General features: G+C 42.2%; 1 protein-coding gene across 1 annotated transcript; it reads left to right on the top strand.

The window, feature by feature from the left end:
* The first annotated feature begins 14,111 nt into the window (after positions 1 to 14,111).
* On the top strand, positions 14,112 to 20,736 carry LOC107505902. Its single transcript, XM_036219748.1, is given in 4 exon segments — positions 14,112 to 15,227; positions 15,882 to 16,189; positions 16,192 to 16,643; positions 17,421 to 20,736. Coding segments are annotated over 3 exon segments (609 nt in total). The 5' UTR covers positions 14,112 to 14,994; the 3' UTR covers positions 16,260 to 16,643; positions 17,421 to 20,736.
* The last annotated feature ends 3,949 nt before the right edge of the window (positions 20,737 to 24,685 follow it).

Genomic DNA, 24,685 nt, shown 5'->3' with positions numbered 1-24,685 from the left:
TAGGTCTTTATATCTTTGATCATGTAATAAAAGCCCAGTAATTTACTGCTTTTCTATTTTAACTTTGGCAGTCAGGAGGATCAGTGCAGTTTTATTTTTATATTTAGTAAAAATCATATATTCGAGTTTCCTGGCAGGATTATCTTCTTTCTTTCATACAGCGACAGGTCTGTATATTTAGGCATCTGGTGTTTTTACTACAAGCTTTCTCCAGTGTTTTGTTTTTGTATGTATGTATGAATGTATGTATGTATGTATGTATGTATGTATGTATGTATGTATTTATAGAAATAGATAGGATATCAATGATAGGGAAACCAGTTCTGAGATAGTTTTGTGCCCAGAAGAAAGCTGAAGTGGTGCTAAGACTCACGTTAAAATATAAAGTCAAGTACCTCTAGCAGAGAGGCCTGAAGCAAGGTTGAGAAGGAGCCTGGGCTTTTACAGTGGCCATTAGACAGCTCTTTCTTAGGAAGAGCCTGGTCTGCTTCCCAAGTATTCCCAAATGCAGTGAAGAGTGGAATGTGGAGGCAGACATCAATAACATCTCCCACCCCTGTACCATGCACCAATACTAGGTGTGTATACCATGGTGCTGTGAGTTACTTTGGAGATGAGGAACCAGGAGAGATCAGCTAGGGCCTGGAAGCAGATGTTGGGCCATTTGTTTAGAGAATATCAAGGGCCTAAGTGCCCAGAATTTGCTCTGGAAAGGATATGTGGGCTTCAGATACACATGTTCGTGGGCCCCACGGACTTCCTGTGGGGAAGCCAGTGCTGGGCCCCCTAGTCCTAAGCAGGGGTGGTGGTTGCCTGGGTTTCCTGTTATCTGGCAACCGTTGTGCTTAGAAAGCCTGCCCTTGTCATCAAAACTGACCTGCTCTTTGTCCCCTTCAGTCATGAGATCCTGGAGTATTGAAGCTGGAAGCGAATATGAAGGCTGACTGTTCAACTCCTAATTTTCAAAGATGAAAACAGTGAGAACTAGAGAGGCAGTTAACTAGCTCAAGTTCTTTCAAGTGTATTCTAAATATTTTTACCAAGTCCTCCAAGGAGAGAGATTTATGACATTATGTAATGGTGATAGCATAGACAGATCCACTGGGTTTAATATATCTGCGATTAAAAATTCCTAGAGGTTATTGGATGAACAAAGTATGAGAAATGAAAGGTAGGAGGAAGAAAAAATTCATATCCAACTTCCACCAACAGAAAAAGTATTTTCCCCCCTTAGACATATTCACTCAAATGTGCTATGGCACAGCAGAGATTAAAATTAATAGCTTTGTTTCCTGTGATCTCTTTATCAGCTAAAGTACAGGACTCTGGTTCTCAGTTCTTTTAATGGAAAAACTGAGTTTGTATTATCAGGTGATAAGGCTGTGTCAGGTGTTATTTTATTCTCTTATCTCTCTTGTTCAAGGTGAGGTGTTCTAGCCCTGTTGGATGAAGAGAGCTACCGTGACTGATATTTCCTGTGCTTGATCTTACTCCACCTTTCAAGATAACTGTGGCAGGTGAGAGAGAGGGCAGCTGATAGTGATCACAGATCCCAGAGAAGACTCTGATGCCTGGGGTCCTTGTCCTAGGACAGGTAACTTGAGGGCTTTGCAGACTCACTCACATGTCTCAGGTCATCTGTGCTGCAGAATCTTTCACCATTCCTCCATGAGAATTTATTCAGCAAGCATTAACTGGTGATCTTGGATGTTCCCAATGTAATCTTTGAAAGGGAGAGAAAGATGAGTCATGCTGGTTCCTGCTATCCTAGGGAAGCTCATACTAACAGAGGATTGAGAGTTTGATCACATGGGAAGGACACTTAGTCACATCCTCTTCCTCTGGGCTTCCAGAGTACATCCACCTATCTGCACCCCAGCTTCTGTCATGGTGTGTGGTCATTTATTTGTCTGCCTGTCTGTTTCTTCCTTTATTAGAATGTGTGTTCCTCTGGGGCAGAGATCAGACCTTAGACATAGTCTCTGGTCCACCTTCAGTGCCCAGCTGAATCAATGTTTGTGTACTAAATTAATGTATGAGCAAATTCATTTATTGGTTCATTTATGCATTTATTCATTCATTCATTCATTCAGTCTCCAACATCTGTTGTTAATTTCCATTATATAACACTACCTCTAGTCATGCCAATTACTGATATCAGAGATTTAAAAAAGGAGTAAGTTGGCTACAAGTGTCAAGTACAGCTTATGAAAAAGGACAAAGAAACCACCTACCTAACCTCTCTTGTCACTCCTGCAAAGGCCCCTGGCTTCTTTGGTGAACTCCAGTAGTGATTCACAACTGGCGGTGGACAAGAGACACCCCTCAGATATTGTAAAATGAGTGCTGACCACCAGTGAGACAGGCCGGGTTCTGACTGCCCCATTTCTGCCACTTCTTAGATAGGTGACAGGGGACAGGTCACATTTTCTCTCTGAGTCTCAGTTACTTCATCTGAGAAATGAGGATAATATAACTCTTTCTTGTATTCTTCACAAAGTTTTTGCAAGAGACATATGGGAATGGGTGTGAATGGTAAAATTTCACCAGGAAAAGCAAATATTATTAGAAAATAAGGCAACTTCTCCACCTACCCTAGGACCCTTCAAGTGCTTTGAAAAAAAAGTCTTTCCATCAGCATACATCCTGTCTTCCTTTTTGTATTTAGAATACTTATTTCTTCCATTTATTATGTTATAGAAACTCTGGAAGAGTGGCTTGGCAAGCAATGGAGCCAGATTTCCCAAATCCCATTATATGGTAGCATCTACGTTTCACTAGGAGCCCATTTGGATCTCAAGGAAAAGTTCACCCCCAGCAGGAGTTTCTTATGGGGATCTCGTAATATTTATTAAAAACCCAATGAAACAATGGTCGTTGGCTAAAAAGCCAATGAAAGTCTTCCAGGCCCGCATTTCTCAGCCCCAGTAGAGGCTCCTTCCATGTTAAAATCAAGGGATGTGCTGAAGCAAGACAAGGCACAGGAAGCTATCAGAGATAAAAGACAACATCTATCAAAATACAATTCCAGACTATCACCTGCAGGGACAGAATTGAAATAATGATATTTCCTTTCAGCTGGTCAGTATTGAAGACATGGGTCCCAGGAATGACTCTGCAGAAGTGATCTTGGACAAGGCCTTGACCTACTCAGATTTCCAGTCTTTTATCTGTCAAAGGAGTGGCTGAATAATTCCCACGGTCCCTGCCGACTTTGACATTTTGTGATTCTATGATATCCAACTGTTTTATGACTTCTGGATACTGTGAGGTAATTTACAGGCATGTAGTCCTTATCTTATGATTCCCCCAGTGTACCTCTGGATGACCTGAACCCAGGTCTCCACATGAAACCCCACATACCCAATATCAGAGCCTGGAAGACCAACAGCAGCAGCCCCGCTCCTCTAGGGCTTGCCCCTGCATTAGCACTGACCCCTTTGAGTTTATCCTCAATATTGGACCAAAAGACAGAACACAGGTTCTAGTCTAGATCAGTTGTGACTCTCTTTTATAAAGCTTTCTTATTTATGAAGCTTTCCGGGTTTCCATCCAGAAGACTCTGTCTGTCCCTTGTCCTCTTCTTAGTTGTCCTATCAGTCTGTGAGGGAAATGGGAGCCAGATGAGTCATATGGCTTCCCATAGATCCCGGGAGAGTTTTGTACATGCTAGGAGCTCAATAAACATGAATCCGTGATCTGAGGAATTTGAGATTGAGATTTGAATTAGATATGGATTTGGATGATGCAGATGAAACAAAAGTGTTCGTATGATCTTTCTGGTGCTTGGTTAATCATTCACAACCAGGAATCCCTGGAGCCCAGAGATCTGTTTAGGTAGTAATGAGGGTGAGGAGGATGCAGATAGAGTCATTTGGTTGCAAGTGGCAAAAGCCAAGCTCAAATCGGCTAAAACAAAAAAGAGGTATTACCAGAGGCAGAGCTAGCTTCTGGTTTGACAACCCAAGACTCTTGAGCTGTTGTCAGCTTTGGCTCTACATCTTTCATCTTTGCTTCTTTCTATGTTGATTCTCTGCTCAGGCTCATCACTCATGATGGCAACATGGATGGTAGCAATCCCAGGGAAAATGAAAACCCAGTTTTTCCCTACTGTTTTCAAAAGAGTGCTGGACTTACCTCTCAAATGCTATTCCTAGTTAACAGTCCTATAGCCCAAGGGGAAGTGGACTCTGATTGACTTTAATCTAAACCCATCCCTGGAGCTGGGGGAGATCTAGGGACTGAGGTGGCGGAGGGTGTACCCAAAGAAAAAGGGGATAGTGTGGTAACTAGAAGAAGGGGAATTGATGCTCAGGAGAAAACCAACAAAGTGTATCTTCAAACTATTTGTAGTGTTTCAAAAGGCTAACAGAAATAGTTCATTTACTAATGTTAAAGCCATAGAAACTAATGAAGATGTCAAGTTTTTTGTTTTTTGTTTTTTTTTTTTGGTTTTTGTTTTTGTTTTTGTATTTTGTTTTTTGCCTTTGTCTGAAATTACATCAGTTTGGGAACACTGGATACCTCTTGTTGACCAGAAGCTCTTTTCCTCATAAAGGCTAGAAAGAGAAGTTAATTTCTGGAATATCCCATTTAACAACGCTGATTCATTTTAATCCTAATTTCTGCAATTTTTTAAATTGTTATATCATAGATAGTTGCACTTGGGATTGGAGGGCTAGTGCATAATCTCAGCCAACAAAAGCTAAATAAACTTGACAGTGCTTTTTCAGCCAGTAATCATTTCTTCCCAGCACCACAAGTGGCTCTCAGCCAACGGGCCCAACAACTGCACTTGGAGAACTGAGAGTCTTAAGCAACCTGAGTTCTTCTCCTCTGGGACCCTCTTTTTCTGTCTTATATGTTGTGTCTGGACAGCAGCCTTACCATCTGCATCTGAAAGGGTATGAAGAATAAATACTGGAGGAAGATAAAGAAACAAAGTCGAGTGACTTACTGGAGCTTAATAAGCAAAACTCAAGAGGCCTTCAAGAGAAAAGGTCCAGAGTCAAGAAACAATTAAGTAGTCGTAGAAGTCCTTTGACTTTACGAAGGGCCTGGTGAGCACACACACCTGAGCCCAGTGGGGAAGAACTCATAATGATAGGTAGGAGAGTCCATGACCAGGGCAAGTTATAGAAAAAGTTTGCAATTGCTTTATATAATCTTTAGAATATGTTAAGGACAGGAAGGAAAAAAAAGAAAGAAAAAGAAAAAGAAAATCTCTGCTGCCTCTCTTTTCAAGTTTTGTTTTTTCTATGTAGTTCAATTTAATCAATCTGGAGTATCATCATGTCTAGTGGGCTTGAGGAGGTGGGTGTGATGAGTTCTAGATCTGAAGTGGGAATAGAGGTCTAGAGAACCAGGTACTTTCTAGATATTCCTGCCTGAGGACAGATGGTGGCTTGGGGCAGCACCATTCGAGGACCTGCAGTTGTAAAGACAAGAGTAAGTCACAGACAGCCCACCATGGGTGCCATGCAGAGGAGAGGATAGGCTGGGAACTGCTGAACCCCTCCAAGGTTCACATTGAGCTCTGGGTAAATGAGTATCTGTATTTGAATTAAATGCTTCTGTAAGCACTGGGCCTGTTTGGGCTACCAAGGTAACTCGGAGCAAAGTAGGAACCTAGGCCATTCGCAAATCATAAGATCTCCATTGCATGAATCAGGAAATGATCTTAGTGATGATCTTTGTCCAATGTCTTAATTCCACACATGGGGAAATTGAGGCCCAGAGAAAAGAGAAAAAATTGCCTACAGCTGTCAGGGTTGTGGTGTGTTCGTTCCACCATCTAGTTATATTAGGATGAAACAGGAGTGCTGGTTAAAATGCTGATTCTTGGGAGCCACCTCAGCCTTCTGGGATTAGATTCTCTGGAAGTGGGTTTAGGGATCTACAGTTTAGAAACTACCCCATATGATCCCTAGACACTGCAAGTTTGAGAAGCACTGGTCTAAGGTTCCAAAGCTGGCTCACAACCAACTCTGCAAAAGGGCTCCTGACTCCAGGCTCATTGCTCTCCTCCCTGACAGTAGGCGCCTGCTGGCAGCTGTGACTGTGAAGAAAGTTGGATCCGGGAGGGATAAATGGAGATCTGCAAAGAGTAAGGTTTTATTTCTAACTCTTCCTGCAATTTGAAAAAACCTGGTGTATCTTTTCAGACTAGTTGTAAAGAAACTGAACAAATGATTCCTGTTTCCCTGTTAGGTACCTTGATGTTTAAATGTATGTGTCTTGAAACACTGTTACTCTCTAAACTCCAACTGATCACTTAACACATGAAAAAAAACCCTCTCTCTTTTATTAAGTTAGTAGCCTCTCTCTAGTCTCCAGTCTTTTGTGTGTAACAGTTGAACAGATTGGCATGCATCCTTCTATGGTTTTCACATCTCAAAACAAATTTAAGTTGCTGAAAACCACAAGAGATGATCTCTAAATCTTAACTACAGAGATCAAAATGAGAAGAATCTGTTCTTCTGTTGTTTTAAAAGTGACATAGTTCTTTACTGATTATTACAATGGCATTTACCTCTTGTTATAAATTGCTGTTCAATTTTATATTTCATTATGTAAATACTTCTTTCAGCATTTTAAGCTGGATACCCTTGGGATGTCCTAGGACCCCTCCCACCACCGCCGCCAATATAAGTAGAGGTTAGCTACTAAAATTTTATTTTTCAATTATAAAAAGTCAACAAATAGTTCAACAATAAACATTAAACAAAAGAATAAATTAGGTTTTCTCTTAGAAAACTCAGCTTGGATGTAGTATATGAACAATATAAAACGTTCTATAGAACATTTGCTGGGCCTTCAAGATAGGGATCTAATGATGGTTCTGCTCTACGTATGCTGTGTGAACTTGGATAAGTCACTACCCTTCTCTGGGCCTCAGTTTCCCCCTCCATAGAACACAAGGGTCAGACAGGTGATTTTAAAGACCTGTTTACCTCTGAGAGTTTCAGGGTAAAGTACCAATGGGTTATGAAATGTCCCACAGTGTGGGAGGGAACAAATATGACATGATTCGTTCCAGTATAATCTGTTTCACATTTAGTATAGTTCAACCTGTGATAGGTCCTCTGTGGAACACAGATGACTCACTTCCTGTCCTAAGCGGGTCTTCTCTGAGGCGTGGAACAGATCCTTCCTGCAGATATCAAGCCAGCCAAGGGGGTCGAGTCGATGGGTTTCTGGGCAAAATCTGCATGTTCTTTATCTGTTAAATTAAACTCAGTAATCAGCACGTGTGTGTGCATGCACACACATGCTTGCACAAACACACACACAATTCAAGGACACAGTAGTTTAGAAGCTAGACGTTCCTGAAAAGTGATCCCATCAAGTTTTCATAAACATGATCACATTTAAAATGAAGTCAAGTAGTTGGCAATGGAAATGACGATTAGAGTGAGACTTTTTATAAGATGACAGATGTCTTTTGTGTAAGTAATTATGAAGGCTTGAAAAGCCTAGCGTATTTCCACTTCTTCCAGGGAGTCACCTCTGATTACTGCTGACTGCTGGTGCTGTCATTCATCTGCGCCCCACCCCCATGAATTCCACTCTATTTTAAGAGTTGGATTCACATCAGAAAGTACAAAAATACATTCTTAAAGCCACAGACTCCTACAGTGTTAGAGCTAAAAGAGAACTTTGAAATGTCAAATCTCCTCTCCTTACCTTTATCATTTATTCATTTGCTTCTTCATTCATTTACTTAACAACTATTTATTTAATGCCTCCTATGTGTTAAGCACTGTGCGAGGCTGAAGGCATAAAGCAAAAACAAGCCATAAAAGGTTCCTACCATAATGGAATTTATATTTTGTGTGTGGAGGAAGGGACGAGCCATAAACAAGTAAACAAAGTATATGATAATTGACAGGTTGATGGAATGGGGACTTACTGGTCAGGTAGGAAGAGCTACCTTAGACAGGATGGGCAGAGAAAATTTCTGTAAGGAGGTGGCATTTAAACTTATATCTGAAGAATGAGAAAGATCTAACCATGGCAAGTGCTTAGGGATTAAGAGTGAAAATAACTGGCAGAGGCCAATGGTAAGGAAGAGCTGAGAGAGTCGAGATACCAGGAGCAGGGAGAGAGGTGGAAAAGGGTTGAACTAGGGCGACGCAGTGGGATGCGGAAATATGGGCAGTTTAAGATAAATTTTGGAGGTAGATACACCTTGTTTCTCGATTAAACAGGAATATTGAGAAATATGAAGGAATCAAGAATGACTCCTAATCTTTAAGCTTGAGAACTCGATGGAAGGTTATTTATTGAGATGAAGAGATTGAAGAGATATAGTACAGCTTTGGGAGGAAATCCGAGAAACCTATTTTGGATGTAGTGAATTTGATAGTCTTAGTGAACATTCAAGCAGAGATATTGAAGAAGTTACTAATTCTTCTTGAAACGTCCTCTTATTATTTCAAAGGTGTTAGCTTTATTTCCTGACCCAGACAAAAATGCCCCTGAAAGTAGGCATGGCTTATAGTTCATATTTATTCTATCTTTTCCACAGAGTTTAGAGTGAGGAAAGTAGCATTTTTGTATTCTTGTGTTCTGGAATTAGGTAGGCCTGGTGTGTTGAGTCTGCTTGTACTGGCTCATGAGATGAATTGCTAACATCTCAGAAATGTTGTGAGCTAGCTGTTAAACCATCCTTGTATTTAGTTATGGTGGGAATGTTTACACATGGAATTCAGCAAACTCTAAAAATCAAGACTTTTTTCTTCAGAGAGTCAGGTTATCAGTACATCACAGTAAGACCTAGACCCAACTCAAATGCCCTTTGGGGAAAAGTAGATAACATTTATAAACGATTTGTCTAGGTCTAGAAAAATTTCTCCTAATGAAATATCAAAGCATGCTGGAGCCTGGCTTAAATTAACACCTAATTAAGTCCAGAAGCTTAAATTTCTCAATCTAAAACATATATATATATTGTATGTGTGTGCGTGCATGTGTGTGTGTGTCTGTGTGTGTGTTCAGATTATTACAAAACATTTCATTTCCCTCTCACCCTCCCCCATGAATATTTTAAATTCTCATGATAGAAAAGCTGTGATGGACATTTCCCTTGAATTGATACAGTGTGACTCAAAATAAAGTCAAAAGTTCACCTCTAATTAGGGAGAGATGCATCACCTCTGAGAGAGCAGAGCTCCAAGAAGTCAGTTGTCAATATATTAGTAGATCTTATGCTTTTTCAAGAGAAGTCAGAAATCTGAGTTTTAATGAGAAACTTACCAGCTGCTAAAAGCTAAGTTAAATCTTTTTTAAAAACACTGTGGGCCAAACAAAACATTTGTACAGGCTTCCTTGAGCCAAGGGCCTCCAGTGTGAAGCAAAATGTGAAGTTCTTGTACATGGTCATTCATTTAGGGGTGGGGAAAGTACCCCCCTAGAATACCCCCAAAATCAACCTTCCTGTGAACCCTGGCATGTGGGAGCCACATCATGTTTATTTGATTAAGAAATATTGTTTAAGCGACATGTGTTGTATGTTCTCCAGCATAGTGGAGCAAATCCACATCAAGTATATTTGGTTTTCCCACTTGGCTGTGGCTCCTCTAGGCAAGCACCATGATTGTATCTTTTTATCCCCCAAAGCTGTAGCACTGAAGACAACAAATAGGAGCTTGCAATGGAAAGAGGCTTAGAGACAACTTTTCCAGTCTGTTGAAGAAACTGACACCCAAAGAGAAGAAGTCACTTGCCCTTGGCCTCGGTAGTGAATTAGTGAACTGGAACCTGATCTTTAAATGATAGATCCTAAGGCTGAAAAGGACTCATTGTTCTCAGGAAACATTTGCTGAATTAACGAGTACATAAAATAATGATAGAGTCAATGAATGTATGAATGAGCGAAGACTACCTGAAATGACAAATTGGTTTATGGAATACGATTTAAAGTCAGAATCATGTGAGTTGAGACTTGGTTTCAGTTCTTCCTCTAACTACCATGTTACCTTAGGCATGTCCTTTATCCTCTCCGGTCCTTGACTTTCTCATCTATAAGCTGTTTTGCCTCTTAAGTGTTGTTACAAAAATCATAAACTAATAGTAATAATCAAAATTGTTGAGTGCCATTGGGCTAAATACATGGATTTTGTCAATAGTTATAACTGTTTTGTAAAGCAAACATTATTTTTATCACCTCCATTTCATAGACGAAGCAACTAATGCAGAATACTACAACTAACCTGTCCAAGTTTATACAGTTTGTAAGTAAACAGTGAATGGGATTTGAACTAGGCATATTCTGGAATTATTATAGCAATAAAAGTGCTATGAAAAACAAAAAGATGACACATATATGATCAGAATACTTTTGGGGGGCTAGAGGCTGTGTTATTTCTAAGGCTCTTGAAGAGAATGAACTCTTAAAGTTGTGACTTTTTTTCTGTTTTTTATTTTTTATTTTATTTTATTTTTTGCATCGTAGAATTAACATTATAATCAACTTGAGGATTGGATTAAGTGACTTCTGAGGGATCTTTTAGACCAATTCAGAGATAGACATTCTAGTCCTGTAACTTCTTTGGGTAACCTTGAAAAGATCTTTTCGATCTCTCTCTGTATAAGTGGACTTGAACACATTACAAGTTCTTTCAGCTCTGTATTCAGAGTTTCTGTGAAGAATTTAATAAGAAGTTAACAAGAGTCAGGATTCTTTTTGATTGCAAATTACAGAAACCTAACTCAAACTAGCTTAAACCAAAGAGGGGATTTATTAGTTCAGTAACAGAAAAGCCTAAGAGTAGTTTTGCTTTACATTTGGCTGTATCCAGGGGCTCAGATAATATCATAAGGTTTCCTTCTCTCTAGCTCTCTCCATATATGGGCAGGATAGTCACCTAGAAGATTCACATTTAATCAACTAAGTAAACTCCAGTGGGGCAAGGTAATCTTTCCTGAAAACAGAAAACTGATGGTGAGGAATTAAATTGACTTGTTTTTGTTAATATTCATCTTCATATGCAGACCAGGCCCAGGACATATGTTTGCCTCTTTGGCTATGTGGGAAGAGTCTGTTTAATGCATAAAGGATAGGATGGGTTTTCCACTGAATAAGAACTTGCTATATGAAAAGAAAAAGGGTGAGGTAGAGTAGAAATGCTGAATTTCACTGTAACCAGCTTCAGCTCCCCCATAAAAGGAAGACTAACACGATGGGCATCCAGCATCTGAATCTTTAGCTCAGACCTACAAGTCATGTTGGTGGTCCTCAATATTAACAAGTATATGCCTTTTGGGAAGTTTTCCTCCATTTTCAGGGTTATTGGCCTCAAACAGTGACATCAATGAATGTCATGGAGTTCTTATTTTGCCTCGTAGTTATACTTCCTTAAAGAAATATATGTAACGATGACCTCAGCATAGCAAGAAATTAAGAAAGAAGTGATAAGGCTTTGAGCTTATGAGGAATCAGCCAATCAGGCAACTTGTCTAATGCCTCTGATTTAACTTATTTTTAACTGGAGTGGGTGAGCTGTTCTTTGCTTCACTTAGTTGGCACAAGTAGTTACATGAGCTAATCAATAGTAGGGCAAAGGGGCAGGAAATAGCCACCAGAAAGATGTTATGACAAAATCTCTCTTAGGCAGTGACTCCAATGCAGCTAACAGACAGAAAAGAAATTGATCAGTCCTTCACTTAAAAACATCTGCATTTAGAGTTCGAATATTTAAAATTCTTAGCAAAAATGTTTAGATATTACCTAATCTCTTTTATTTCACAGATTAAGAAACTGAGGTCCAGACTGGGGAAATAACTTGATCGAGGTAGTGCCGCGAATTATTAGCTGAAGCTGAACTCAAACCCAGTCTCCTTAATTATTTTCCAAGTGCTTGCTGATCTTTTCATGGCAAGCTCCTTTTGGTTTTGCCCTCAGGACTCTGGTAAACATTTTGAATTATGAGAACTTTGCCCACGAAGAAACTTCATTTAGTTTTCACTGGAAATTCTAGGAAGGGAAATAAGATGTGGCCTTTAACTTAAATATTCTCCATCCTCACTTCCCCAAACTAAAGGAAGACAGTAAGTAATAGCTTGAGGCTCCTCAACATTAGAAAATCAAAAGGTGATTTATGAGTCTTTGAAATATGATGAAAAGATATGTTATGTTTACTTTTCTAAGTATATTTGTGTTTCCTTAATACTGAAAGAGCTCTAAAGGAGGAGTTTGGGGATCTAAATTCTACTTGAATGTGGGTCTTGTTGGGTAATCTTAGACAGCTCATTCTCTCTGGGTTTGGTTTCTTCATCTGTAAATTTAGCTGATTCTTAAGATGCTGGCCAACCTCAAGCTTTGGGAGGCAAGTCTAAAAGTTTTCTATGTTTTGACTGTCATTATTATGGATAGAGAAGGAGCTATTTGGAAGGAAGGTGGCTGGCCTAAAGCCAGTCTGTGTTTGCAAATTAAGTGCCCTCTTTTCTATCCTGGCCTAACAAAATAAGCACAGGGCAAAAAGTCTAAGGCATGGCTATGTTCTCCTTTGCTTCACAACCTTGGACAAGTCCTTGACTATCTTTAGGCCTATTAAAAAAAAAAAAAACTCTCTAGAATGGGATTAACAACTTTGTATGCTTGCCTCACAGAGCTGTTGCATGAAGATAAAGAATGTAGAAGTGCTTTATGATATTCAGGCTCTTTTTTATATGTGACTTAATACTGAGTTTGCCCTTGGTGACTAAGAATAATGTAAAAACAATCTACAGAACCAGTCAAAAATTCAGCGTAGCCAACACAACACTGAGGGAATTGAGATTTCTTATTCTCAAGGTAATTTTGTTTTCCCAGTAATTGTGCAAGTTGAAACAGGGCTTTATTTACCTGGGACGGTCCTATTTGTTGTGGTCATTCTAGTATAATTATTAAAAATATATGTGTTTTTGCTTTCAAAAGTATCTCTTTTTGGCAATAAATTACATTGTTAACCCCTAAACTTACATGCTATCTATTCAACCTCTTCATTTTACATATTCGGACGTAGAGTCTCAGAAAAGAGAAATGTCTTCCCAAATTCACCCAGAGATTGCTCTGAGCCTGGACTTGGTGAACACTTTCTCTTTATACCTGGGAAAAAGGAGGAGGGGACTGCATGATGAGAGAAGGCTCCCTTTGTCTGCTGTCCAGCTTCCTGAAGCAACTCCTTACAGGAGTAGCCCCACCCCTCTCTTGATTTCCTGGAAAGTGATCAGCAATAGTGAGCTGCCAGTGGCCACGAGGGAGCTGGGGGATGGAGCAAAAACGTTACCGCATCCTGGAAAAGGAAGCTTTTTTTCTCTTCTGTACCCAGAAGAACAACCCTAAGGGGAGAACCTCTGCTTATTAATAGTTAGCACTTATTTAGGCACTTTGTTTATTGCTCATAAACCGCTTTTGTATTCATAATCTTAATTGATCTAATCTTTATTGCTTTTGGAAATGACCTTGGAGACGCTGTTCCCATTTTGTAGCTGAGAACACTGAGACATACAAAGACAGTTGGCCTGCTTTAGGTTTCACATTCAAGTGTCAGAGTTAGGAGCAGAGTTTGATCTTCTATTCTCTGGCCCAATATTCCTTCTACTTCTTGTTTCCAGTAGGATCTGACCTCAGGCATCTTCTAGGAGAAACCTCATTATAATAAGGTCTTTTTGGTATTCAGGTGGTTAACTTCTCTTAGATGGTGCCAAAGATAGACCCACCTTATATCCTGAATTTGGCTCTGTGGCAAATAGTGTTAGAACAGGGTTCATGACCAACTTCGGGCTTTGATCTACAAACATCTTTCCTGAGCAAAAGAGTACATAGATGAAAAAGAGGGTATTTCATCCCAGAATGAGATTTTTCTTTTTAAAGTTGTTGCTAAGATCATGGAGTATGGAGTCTCGCTATAGTACTTAACTGCGCTGTGCTTGCAAATCACTGACCTGACAATCCGCAATTCTCCATTTCGGAAAGATTTGTTCTGGCAGAGACTGAGATTCTTTATTTGGAACTTGACACATCCCAGACCCATAAGAACTCAGCTCGACAAAGTATGCAGTTACATTCATTATCGCTCTGCCCTAAGCAGGAAAATATGCAGGGGCAGGAGAGCTTTTGTGGGCAGGAGTCAGGAACCTCAGGTATGGTCCTGATTCTGTGCATGACTCGTGTAATGTTAAGAAAGCCACTTTTCTTTTAGGGAGCTCAGTTTCCTCAACTGTCAGATGTTGAGATTAGATTAATTGGTGTGCTTCTAACTTCTAAAGTCACAGGTTTCTTTTTTTCTGAGAGTGCTGTGGGAACCTAGAATGTATAAATGATAAGAAAGGTGGGGCTGAACATTTGGAGCCTTTTCATTTAACTCACTTGTTTGGCCATGTACCATGTGAGTGGAAGAGGTCAGTGTGGAAATGAAGGGGTAATTTCCAAAGGCCCTCTTAGCCCCTACTACTGCAATTCTAAGGAATAATAATGTCTTATTGATTAGATGTTAAGCACCTGAGGGCTTGCAGTGGGCCGGGAACCAGGATACTGAACCTGGCAGACAGGAAAAGGGGTTGTTTTGATGGTGTAACAAAGAGTCGATTTGGGGATAGATGGCAGCTTGAGATGACAGTTGTCCTTCACAGGTGATCAGGATTTTATAGTTGACAAAGTGTTTGCACATCAGCCATCCCTCTTGAGCTTGCCCATCATTGTATATTCAGGCATTTACACAATGATCTTTCATGAAGCTCTGATTACATGCCTGGTTCTGTGGTAGAGCTCTGAAATATAAAAAGGAAGAGAGACCTTTTGAGCCTCAAGGAGATCACTCACCAGCTAATAAAGAAAAGGCATGTAAACAAATCATTGCAATTGCAAAATAGAAAGGCTCTAAGAGAGGTGCATACAAATGTTGAGAAGAGAGAAAGAAGAAAGATTATTATTTTTTTCCTGGGGAAGGGAGGAAGGCATACTTAGGGTGAGGCCTACAGGTTGAGTTCCAGGAGCATTTAATCAGGGTCATGCCATATGCACAAAGTCCTGGCAGCCTGAGAAAGCGTGGTGCTCCTGGGGGGCGAGGGGAAGTGTTTGGAGAACCCTACCATGGGATAGCTAATACAGGTAAAGCTGTGAAGGGAGCTCGACTGGAAAAGGCTTTGAAGAATTTAGACCCCATGACAATTAGATCTCTCTTTTCCAGACGAGGAAACAGGCTCACAGAACTCGGGACCCTCACTAAAGCCTCAAACAGAGGGTAAGGCCACTGCGGGGCTGCTGAACCCTGCGTCCTCTTGCTCATTCTGCTACCCTGTGCTGCCTCCAGCAGGCCTGAGCCAGGCAGGCCCTGCTTGGGAGAGGCCTTTGGGCTGTTTATCCAGCTCAGTGAGGCTGGCTCTGGCAGGGAATGGAAATGGATGGGGTGGGGGCCGTGGAGGAGAGGAGGGGCCTGACAACAAGGGCTACATTCAAGGCCTGCGCTGGAGCTGGGCAAGGAGAATGGAAAGCTACAGTCTGTCAGAGCGTCCAGCCTTGGCAAGGCGGTCGGGGCCTTATAAGGAAATGTTGTTCTCTCCCAGCCTGTGGGGCTGGGACGGAGCCCTGTGCCCACAGGACAGAGCTCCCCTTGTGGTGGTAGACTGGGGTGCCACCCGCCCCTCCGCTGTGAGTTGGAGCTCTCAATGGGCCACTTCTGCAGGCTCAGCATGCCCTCTCAGCCCCAGTGTGTGTGCACCCCCACCCCCTTCATGCCCTACCACTCCCCAATGGCCTGGGCTGATTGGAGGAGAGAAAACAAAACAAAACAAAACAAAACAAAACAAAGATTTGGCAAGATCCCAGGCCTCATTGCTGTCTAATGCCGAATTACCCAGAAAACAAGCTCAAGTCAAATTCTCTCTTTTCCCTGAAGGATACTTGAGGAGAGGGTTCGCTCTTTGCCCTCCTTCCCGACTGTGCACCCTTCTCGGCTCCTCCTCGTGACTATGACCGCAGAACTCCCAGCCCGGGCCCTGCCTGGTGCAAGCAGGCAGGACCTAAGGCAGAGTGGGAAGGAAAAAGCCTTGTGCTGGAGTTCCAGGCAAGCCAGAAGCCTCTGGAGCACTCCTAGGAGAAGGACAACACTCTTCAGACAATTTACCTGTGTAGGGCAGGGCAGGCCAGAGGAACTGAGAAACTCAGGAGGATGCAGAGGAAAAACACAGCTTGCCCAGAAAGCAACAGAGAAAGGCCGGTCGGCATTAGTCAGCTCTTGGAAGGAGTGCTTTTCCACAGCGTGCCATGGGGCTGATTTAAAACACTGATCCCCAAGGGATCTTCCCGAACCTGAGATGGGGGATAGGAGCAGAAAAGATGCTTAGTGTGGCCTTTTGCTTTGCCTATTCATAGATTCATATGCATGAAACCTTGGAGCAACAAGAAAACAGGTCAGCCAGCCCAGCTCTCCACCTAAAGCAAACTTGGCAGACATCAGCCAGCCTGTGTTCTCCCAGAGATCATGAGCTCTGTCTCTCAAGTCAGTTCCTCCAGGATCCACAGGTGATCACCTGCATATCCACCATTATGGACTACCCTGAGGTTACTGTCCAGAGCAAAGCTATGAGAAGTTTGCAATGAACAAAATGAGGAGAAAATTAGGAGCCTCAAGAAAAACATGGAGGAAATGATATTAGAGGTGAGATGAGAGAGAAATTCCTCTTGGCTAGGTGTGAAGAGCAGTGGACAAGTAAAGCTGTCATTGAAGAGATGACATGGGGGTGAAGAAAAGCTAGCAGTTCAAAAGGAAATACTGAGAGCTTGGAATGTATGGAAATGGTTTCTGGGGGAGGGGCTGGCGTGAGCAAATTGGTGGGGATGGGATAAGCTTGGGGCGTGCTTGGTCTCTGTGGAGAGATGGGCAAGGCTAGATGTGTGTGGCTGGGAGGGAGGGAGCTGTGATGAAACAGGTTAGTTCCAGATTTTTGAGGCCCCAAATGCCAGAGGGAAGAAGAGAGCCAAGTAAAAGATAACCAGAGCTGCTGTGGGTTTTGGAGTGTCCAGGAGAGGTGATCAGTGCTGGGATGTAGGCAGAGTGATCTGATAGCAGGTACAGGAAGAATTGGGAAGAGAGGAATTGTTTTCTCCATTTCGGTGACATCAGGAAAGTTCTCCCTCTCCAAGCAGCTCTGGGGGGTCCTATTCCCCTTCCCAGGGTCTGCAGGCCTATGTCTCCAAATGGCCACTTAGACCCCAGGATTTAAGTGCCATTGGGTCTTGAAGATGCTTTTGATCAACTAGCAACCTTTTCCCCAGGAGAGGATCATACTGGTCACTTTGGTTCATTTCTCTTTTTGTCTCAGGTTTTTTTGTGCACAATTCATTCTGTTCAGATGGATTAAGAAACCTAATATTCTGGTTTTGTTTTTTGTTTGTTTGTTTGTTTGTTTTTGTTTTGTTTTGTTTTGCTTTGCAGGAGGTTATCAAAATGCAGCCCGGATTGAAAGGCAAAGAAAGACACAGTGATGCCATCTCATCTCAGGGAGCCTGTCCTTTGTTAGGCGTCTATTGTTCACACACCTGCCCTTGTTTCCTTGCCGATAACAGATCAGTGGCCTCCTCCCTGGTTTTTCCTCTATTGCTTCTTTATCTTTCTCTTCATGGTCTGCCGCATCATGGCACCACCACACCAGAGGCATGGGGTCTTTGCAGAGTGGCTTAGGAGGAGAGCAGGGATCACTCCTTGCCTGTGGAAACACCTGAAGCACTCTCAGGCATAGCAATGAGCTTCCTCGGTGTACTGGCCCTATTTCTAGTCAGTAGGGCTAACTTTGGTTCACTGCCCAGCATGGCCATCTCTGTAGCAAGATCCTGAGGGACTTGAGCTTAATCCTCACACCGGGTTCCTGCCTCGTGACCATGAGGGCTGAACCAGAGGAACTGGTGCTGTTAATCTTGGTAGCAAATCTTGCTTCCCACCAGTTTTTTCTTTCCATGGTGCAGACATGGATCCTTGGAGCCACAGAGATACAATTCCAGTCATGGAGGAACTAGTTGCTGCCTTGCCCCTCTAATGAATCCAGAATTCATTTTGGATTCGTATTAGATAAAAATGAATTTCTTCTTTCTTTTTAAGAGTGTATGTGAGCATTTTATAGTGAGATATTATTTTCACTAGAGAGTGAATTTAGAATAACAAACTCAGGTCCTATTATGCAAATCAGGAGTCTTCTTGGTGCCCTTTAATTTTACCACAACCTAAAACATCATCAGGAAATCTCTATAGATTTTCATTTTATTTAATTTTAAATAACTGTTCATTTATTATTCACCTATTTATCTGGTTTGATAATGAATAGTTAAAAAAATAGATAAGTAGAAAGGGAATTCAGCGAAAGTCTTCCTCCCCCTCTTTCCCCAATTATCCTGCAGTCCTCTCCTCAAAGCAGCCCATGATATCATTTCCTGATGGATCCTTCTCCTCTGTGATGCTTTTATGAAAATGATAATTAAGAACTTTCCTCATCCCATAGACATAGCTCATTCAGAAAGATGCAAGCCTGTTCCAACAAAATTCTCCAGGGCAGTTGCTTTCCCAGGTTTGCCTGCTCAGGATGCTGAAGTCTGATTCTAGATATCAGGTAACCCTCACCTGATCCAGGTGTCTGTGGAGTGATCCCTGATGTCCTTTAGCCTGGTACTTTATGATGACATGCTGAGGATACTTGAGCACACTTTCCAAACTGAGATTTAAATACCATCCCCTGCATGGTCCTATAGAAAATGAATCGTACACGGACAGTACTATGAGTTCTGGTACCAAATTAGGAAAGATTTGGGGGAATTTGTCAAACAGGTGGCTAGGGCTAGGGGAAAAGTCCCTGAGGGAACAATTCATATCCTCTGCTCTGGGCCGTAGATCTCTGGTTCCTCGTGGCTTAATATGGACCGAAATGTCCATCACTTGTTCTAGACTCTACTTACTGTTCACGTAGAAATCTTAGTCTGTGCTTGCTCACCCTGAGACCGGCAGCCCCACTAACACTGCAGCTGCTCATGGATCGTGCTGGAGCACTGTCTTACTCACCGATCACATAGGAGCACTGCTCTGCTCACCGATCACGCAGGAATACTATCTTGTTCACCAATGGTGCTGGAGCTGCATTTTCTCAGTGAGGATCAGGATTCATCAGTCCTGGCAGCTCTGGTCTCTGCATGCTGATTGCTGGGAAGGATTTTAAAGCCTTTTGGTGGGAAGAGTTTCTTCCTGATCAGAGTCCAAACTGAAAATGCATCTTCCATTTGCAAGCACAGTGATGCTTCCAGTGCAGTGTCATTAAACATCTCCCAAACAACAGCAGCCTGGAACATTACTGTTTAGCCACTTTTTGTCCAGTATGGTGTGGTTTTTACTTACAGAAGGATCTACATGGTAAGTAAGGTAGGAACAAGTCAGCACAAACATAACTATAAATATCTTGATAGAGACAGATGCATGAAATCTAACTGGGTGGGGAAAACAGATGTAGATAAACGGCTGGATAAGAATACAGGTTTGAACCTATTGAAATACTAAGACGATGATATAAAAGATGATATTAAAGAAAAAGTTACCTAAGGTTCTTCTATTTTTTGCAATTTTTATTTTCCGTGGTCTCTTCAATCTTCTCGTCCATATACAAAGCACATTTTTACATAGTTGCAATCATGTCACAAAGTCAACTCAGTCTATGTTTTTGCTTAATATTATGAACACTTGCCATATTGCTCCAATCTTTATTTTATGGCTGTAGAAATGCCATTGTGGTGATTCACAATACAAGTGCAACCTATTGTTGCAATTTTATGTCTCCAGCTGCTTAGCGTTGTGGGTAATTTTGTACAGAACATCTTAGGAAATTTAGCTTTATGTTTTTGTTGATTTCCTTAAGATCAAATTCAAGAAGTGAGATGACATGGCCAAAGGGCATGGACCCCTTATGAAGAGCAGCATTCTCTCAGATACAAAGCTACCTGTGTCAGGCAGAGCTCTAAGCCTCATACTGATCTTACTGGCTTGGTACTCCAAGCCAGTAAATAGCACATCACCTGGCAACTGAGCAGAAGAGCAGAGGTTCACTAGGCCCTGAGGGAGACCTGTTCCTGCACAAGTTCTCAACTTTTAACAACAGAATATTCATGGGTGCCATTCCAGGGGTCTGGCTGCCATATAAGGTCCTCTGAACCAGCAATTGATGGGAGCGACCGTGAACCAGTGCTGAGATCCCAGTTCTAGTAGTGCGACTGCAGAGGTGGGGACTACATGGAGTCCAGGGCTGCAAATCACTGTATTCTTGCTACGAGGACACTGGCTCACATCAGTGGCACTGCCCAGGGCACGGCCCTCATGGCACATGTCCAGTTATGTGCAACCCAGATTTTAGCTCAGGCCCTCAAAGATCCTATTATTAAACTTGACCCAAACCCCAATGCCAAGCCTCAGGAGAGCCTTGAATCCATAGCCCAATTTCCATGAGTGTGTCATCATGCCTTGCTCAGCCTCATGCCCTTTCCTCTGAGTGTAGTGCTTAGTTCTGCCCCACAGCAGTTCAAGGAGCAAAGCTAAATTCCTTTCTTGGTCTTCACAAAAACCCACTTGCACTCAGGCCTTAGCGAGTTTTACAACTTTACTGAAGATGGAGGGTCTCAAGGAGAAGCCTCATTATCTACTGGGCAGCCTTTGGTTTCTTTTTACCTTAAAGTGGTTATTTTATGTTATATGACTTTCACTTCAAAAATTTTTTTTTTTTTAACTAAACCGACAAATAAAAACTAAGTGTAAATTTATTCATACTGCCTTCTCTATCGGTCCTTGCCTGGTTCTAGACCATGATGTTCTTTTAATGGACATAGAATGAAAATGCGCTGACTCAGTTCTCAACTCTGTCACACAGCTGTGTGGCCTTGAGAAGCGCATGCCTCTCTCTGGACCTCAGCTTTCCAATTTGCAAGGGGAGATGATTGTTTGAGATTTTATCCAAAAGTTCCTCCCAGGTAGGCCTTCTGGGATCTTGAGAGCAGAAAAGGGATGAGATTCTATGGGAGGAGAGAAGTATTCTCTGTTTCCTTTGAACTTTTCTCTTTTAGGCTAGTGGATGGCAGTGACTTTTAATGTCCTCTCTCCTCAGGTATGAGGGAGACAGTCACACAGAAAACGGCGTTGGCTCCTGACCTGGCTGGCACCACTGGGCTCCCACCATGCTTCATTGAGCAACGTGGGCCCCTTGGTGATTCTATTAAGTAGCTGGGCAGTGAGTCATTCAATACCACCCAAACACCTCCCTGTGGTGCCCTGGCAAGAAGAAGAGCTCCAGCCCAGACACTGAGATTTGCCCTGCAGCAATGTTCTACACATAAACTGGAGCTTTTTCTGCATTGTGACTTGGAGACTCATCATTCCTAAGTCAGTGTTTCAAAGAGCTCAGTTGTGCTTATTTGTTCGCTTCCTACCCACTTTTGAGCCCCTGCGACATCCCAAGTTCAGGAAGGCATAGATATATCAGAGTCTCCGTCTTCAAGGAATTCAGTATCTTTTGGGAGAGACAGACTTGTAAGTAGGAGGGAAATGTAGTGAAAAAAAAAATGTGTAAAACAGGATGATAAGCCATCCAGAGGACAGGAGCATTACTTCTGTGAGTGGAAGGTATAGGGCTGGGATGGAGGGTCAAGGAAAGTCTTTCCCCATGAAGTGATACCTGGGCTGAGTTCTGAAGGGTAATGGGGGGCTTCCTTGTTCCACTGGTGCCCTCAAGAGAGAATGATGTTTAAAGTGGTTTGCCTGAGTGGGGAGAAGTATTTATCATTGTTGAGGTTTAGAATTGCCAGTGCAAGGTGACAATAAAAAAGGGCAAAATTTTAGTAGTTTTATTGTTTATAATTTAAAATTTTTATGATTTAAATTCCTATAAAATAATGTACCTCCTTACTGCCGAGACTGGGCTAGATTGGCTCCTCCCCATTAGTACTAGGCGCACACGATGGGGAAGGGCATTGAAAGCAGCAGAAGTAGCATATGCCTAAAGGAGGGAAGTATGAAACTTCAGGATATATTAATGGGAGGGCAAACAACTTGATATAGTGGAGCATGGGATGTTTGAGGAAGGATTGCTGGGGAAGAATTCAAAATGAAGCCTCATTGTCTGAGGGCCCAAGATACAGTGTGAAGTCTGGGTTTATTCTTGAAGGTATTGGGGAGCCATAGAGGGTTATAAGCAGGAGCATGGGGAGGAGCATGGAGGAAGGAGGAAGTTTAGGAGGCTCTTTTCATTTGGAAGAGAGAGAATGGTGACAGTACCAAAGCTGGGTCATGAGGGTAGAAAGCAGAGGATGGGATCTAGGGACACGTAGAAGTTAAACTCCAAAGGCTTAGAGTCAGAGTTGGAGGGATGTTTAGGACCACCTGCTGTCCTTGTGGCCCAGAGAAATGCCAAGTGCTCACTGCCCAAGGTCATGAGTTGGTGGCAGAGTCAGTGCAGGATCCCAGTTTCCTAAATCCCCAGCCAGCCAGGGCTCTCCCTTCTGCTGTGGCTGCTCTTTTACACTGTTTCTGCCCTCTACCCCGCCTCTGTTGGCTGAACATTGCACTGGGCAGAGGAGGCCTACGTTCCCCCCAAAAAGAGAGACCTCAAGAGAGATCCTCCCTGATTTGAGTCTCCGTCTTCTCATCTCCAAATGAAAGGCCTGTAAACATGAGACTCCTCCATTTTTCCCTCTTGCTTTCCGGTTTCTGACATTTTATTTTGCTATAGTCCCTTGTCATTTCTTAGTCCCTTACTTAGGCCCACTTCACTCATTTACATATATCTGGAGGGCAACAGGTCATCTCTGCTACATCAAAGTAACTTTTCCATCTTGTACTTCTGAGCTGCCAGCATGGGGGACATGTTAAAGCCTGAGATTGGGGCCTCCTGTTGTTTCTGATTGGTAAGCAGTGTTTTCCTAAACTGCAAATACCACTTTTGAGATTTTGGCTCTATCTGCATGACACCTGTACTATAATTGACTTAATATTCTCTTTAAATTGATTCACTTTTTAATTTAGTTTCACCTGAATAAGTAATATCTGGGAAATCATGGTTTTAATATGCTAATTATATTTTTCCTAATATACTCCAAAATAAATTTATAATTATTCCAATAAAAAATATTTACACAGATAGCATCCCAAATATTTGCACACACACTGATGATATGAATTGCACATTTAGGGAAATGCTATCAATGAGACTGTATCGAGTCCTCCCTGGTCTGGCCTTGCCTCTCTCTCTCTGACCTCATGTTCTGCCCCTACCTTCTTGTTCCTCAAACCTCCCAAGCTCGTTCTCACCTTAGGGCATTTGCACTGGCTGCTGTCGCTGCCAGAAACACTGCTACTATATCTTCACATGTCTGGCTGTTCAAAGACATGAAGGTCTTAGGTCAGATGGTTCCTCCACAGGGAACTACCTAGTCCAGCTGTTTCACACTCCACTCCATTGCACGCTGCACAGTCACTTCTCATTTCAGCCCTTTCAATGCGCTTCTTGAGATCTGACATGGTCTATTTGTTTGCTGATTTATATACTGTTTCTCTTTGCTCAGTAAAACGTAAACTCTGTAGAAGCAAGGATCTTATCTATTTTGTTTACTCCACTTTCTCAGTACTTAGCACAGGGCCTGGCATATAATACATGCTTCATAAATATTTGTTAAATAAATAAAAACTGTAGAAAATAGACACATAGATCACGAGTCAAATGAGGATTAAAATACAGTTTTATCAGTTGTTTGGTAATACCTTATATGCGTCTGGTTAACTACTGGAGAAAGCAACTTGGAGGTAAGACAACCATTGGGTCACCAAATCTATCCCTGCAATTTACAGGCGCCCTGGCCACCTGACTTGCCAATTATGCCATAGATAGAGAATGTGGACAAGGGAGAGCTGGAAGGCCAGACCTGCTTCTAGAAGACAGTTGCAGCAACGAGGCAAGAGGTGAGGAGAGAACAAGCCAAGGGCCGATCATCCGTGCTTGGGACCACAAGCAGCCATGGTGGGCCAGAGAGCACCCCCACAGGTGCCACGCGGTCCCGAGGCTGTCAGCCTCTGCCCATTTGGCTCCTGCCCCTCCTCCAGTGCTGGGGACTGGAAATGAGGGTGGAATAAAAGTAAGGGATGTTGAAAAACCTGAAAGTGTCTTATTTGCACCTTGAAATGAAAAATGGAAATGGAGGAGAGTGACATCCCTTGCTTATGAAGAGGGTGGACATGGTTTTCCTTGAAAAAGGAATCTGTCCACAAAAGAAATCCATGATGAGGGAAAAGACCAATGTTCCCATTTCCCCTTCTCTTCAGAATGGAGGCATTCTTTACTGTCACTTAGTGCTACTGGGATCACAGCTGAGTATTACCCCAAGAATTGTCCTGGGCTGAAAGGAGCTACCTTACCCAAAGTAACAACCTCATGCTAGGAACAGTTCACATTCTTTGTCTAGATGATTGGGGAGGCGGGTACAAAGGCCTGGCTCCTTGCCTTGATCAAGGACAATGCAGAAGAGCCATGCCTGCTTGAGACCAACCTTGTCTGCTATCCAAATTCTTCTTCTTTCACATTCCTACTCATGAAGTCCCATCTCAGAGTCCCATCTGCAGAGTCTGTAAAGCTACAGTGGTCAAAATAGTGTACATCGACATAAACTAGACAAAAAGGTCAATGGAATAAG

This window comes from Rousettus aegyptiacus, unplaced genomic scaffold (genome assembly GCF_014176215.1).
Source record: "Rousettus aegyptiacus isolate mRouAeg1 unplaced genomic scaffold, mRouAeg1.p scaffold_m13_p_4, whole genome shotgun sequence".
In the NCBI taxonomy this organism is placed as follows: Eukaryota; Metazoa; Chordata; class Mammalia; order Chiroptera; family Pteropodidae; genus Rousettus; species Rousettus aegyptiacus.
Note: the sequence above shows the minus strand (reverse complement) of the source record. Positions and strands in the feature narration are given on the sequence as shown.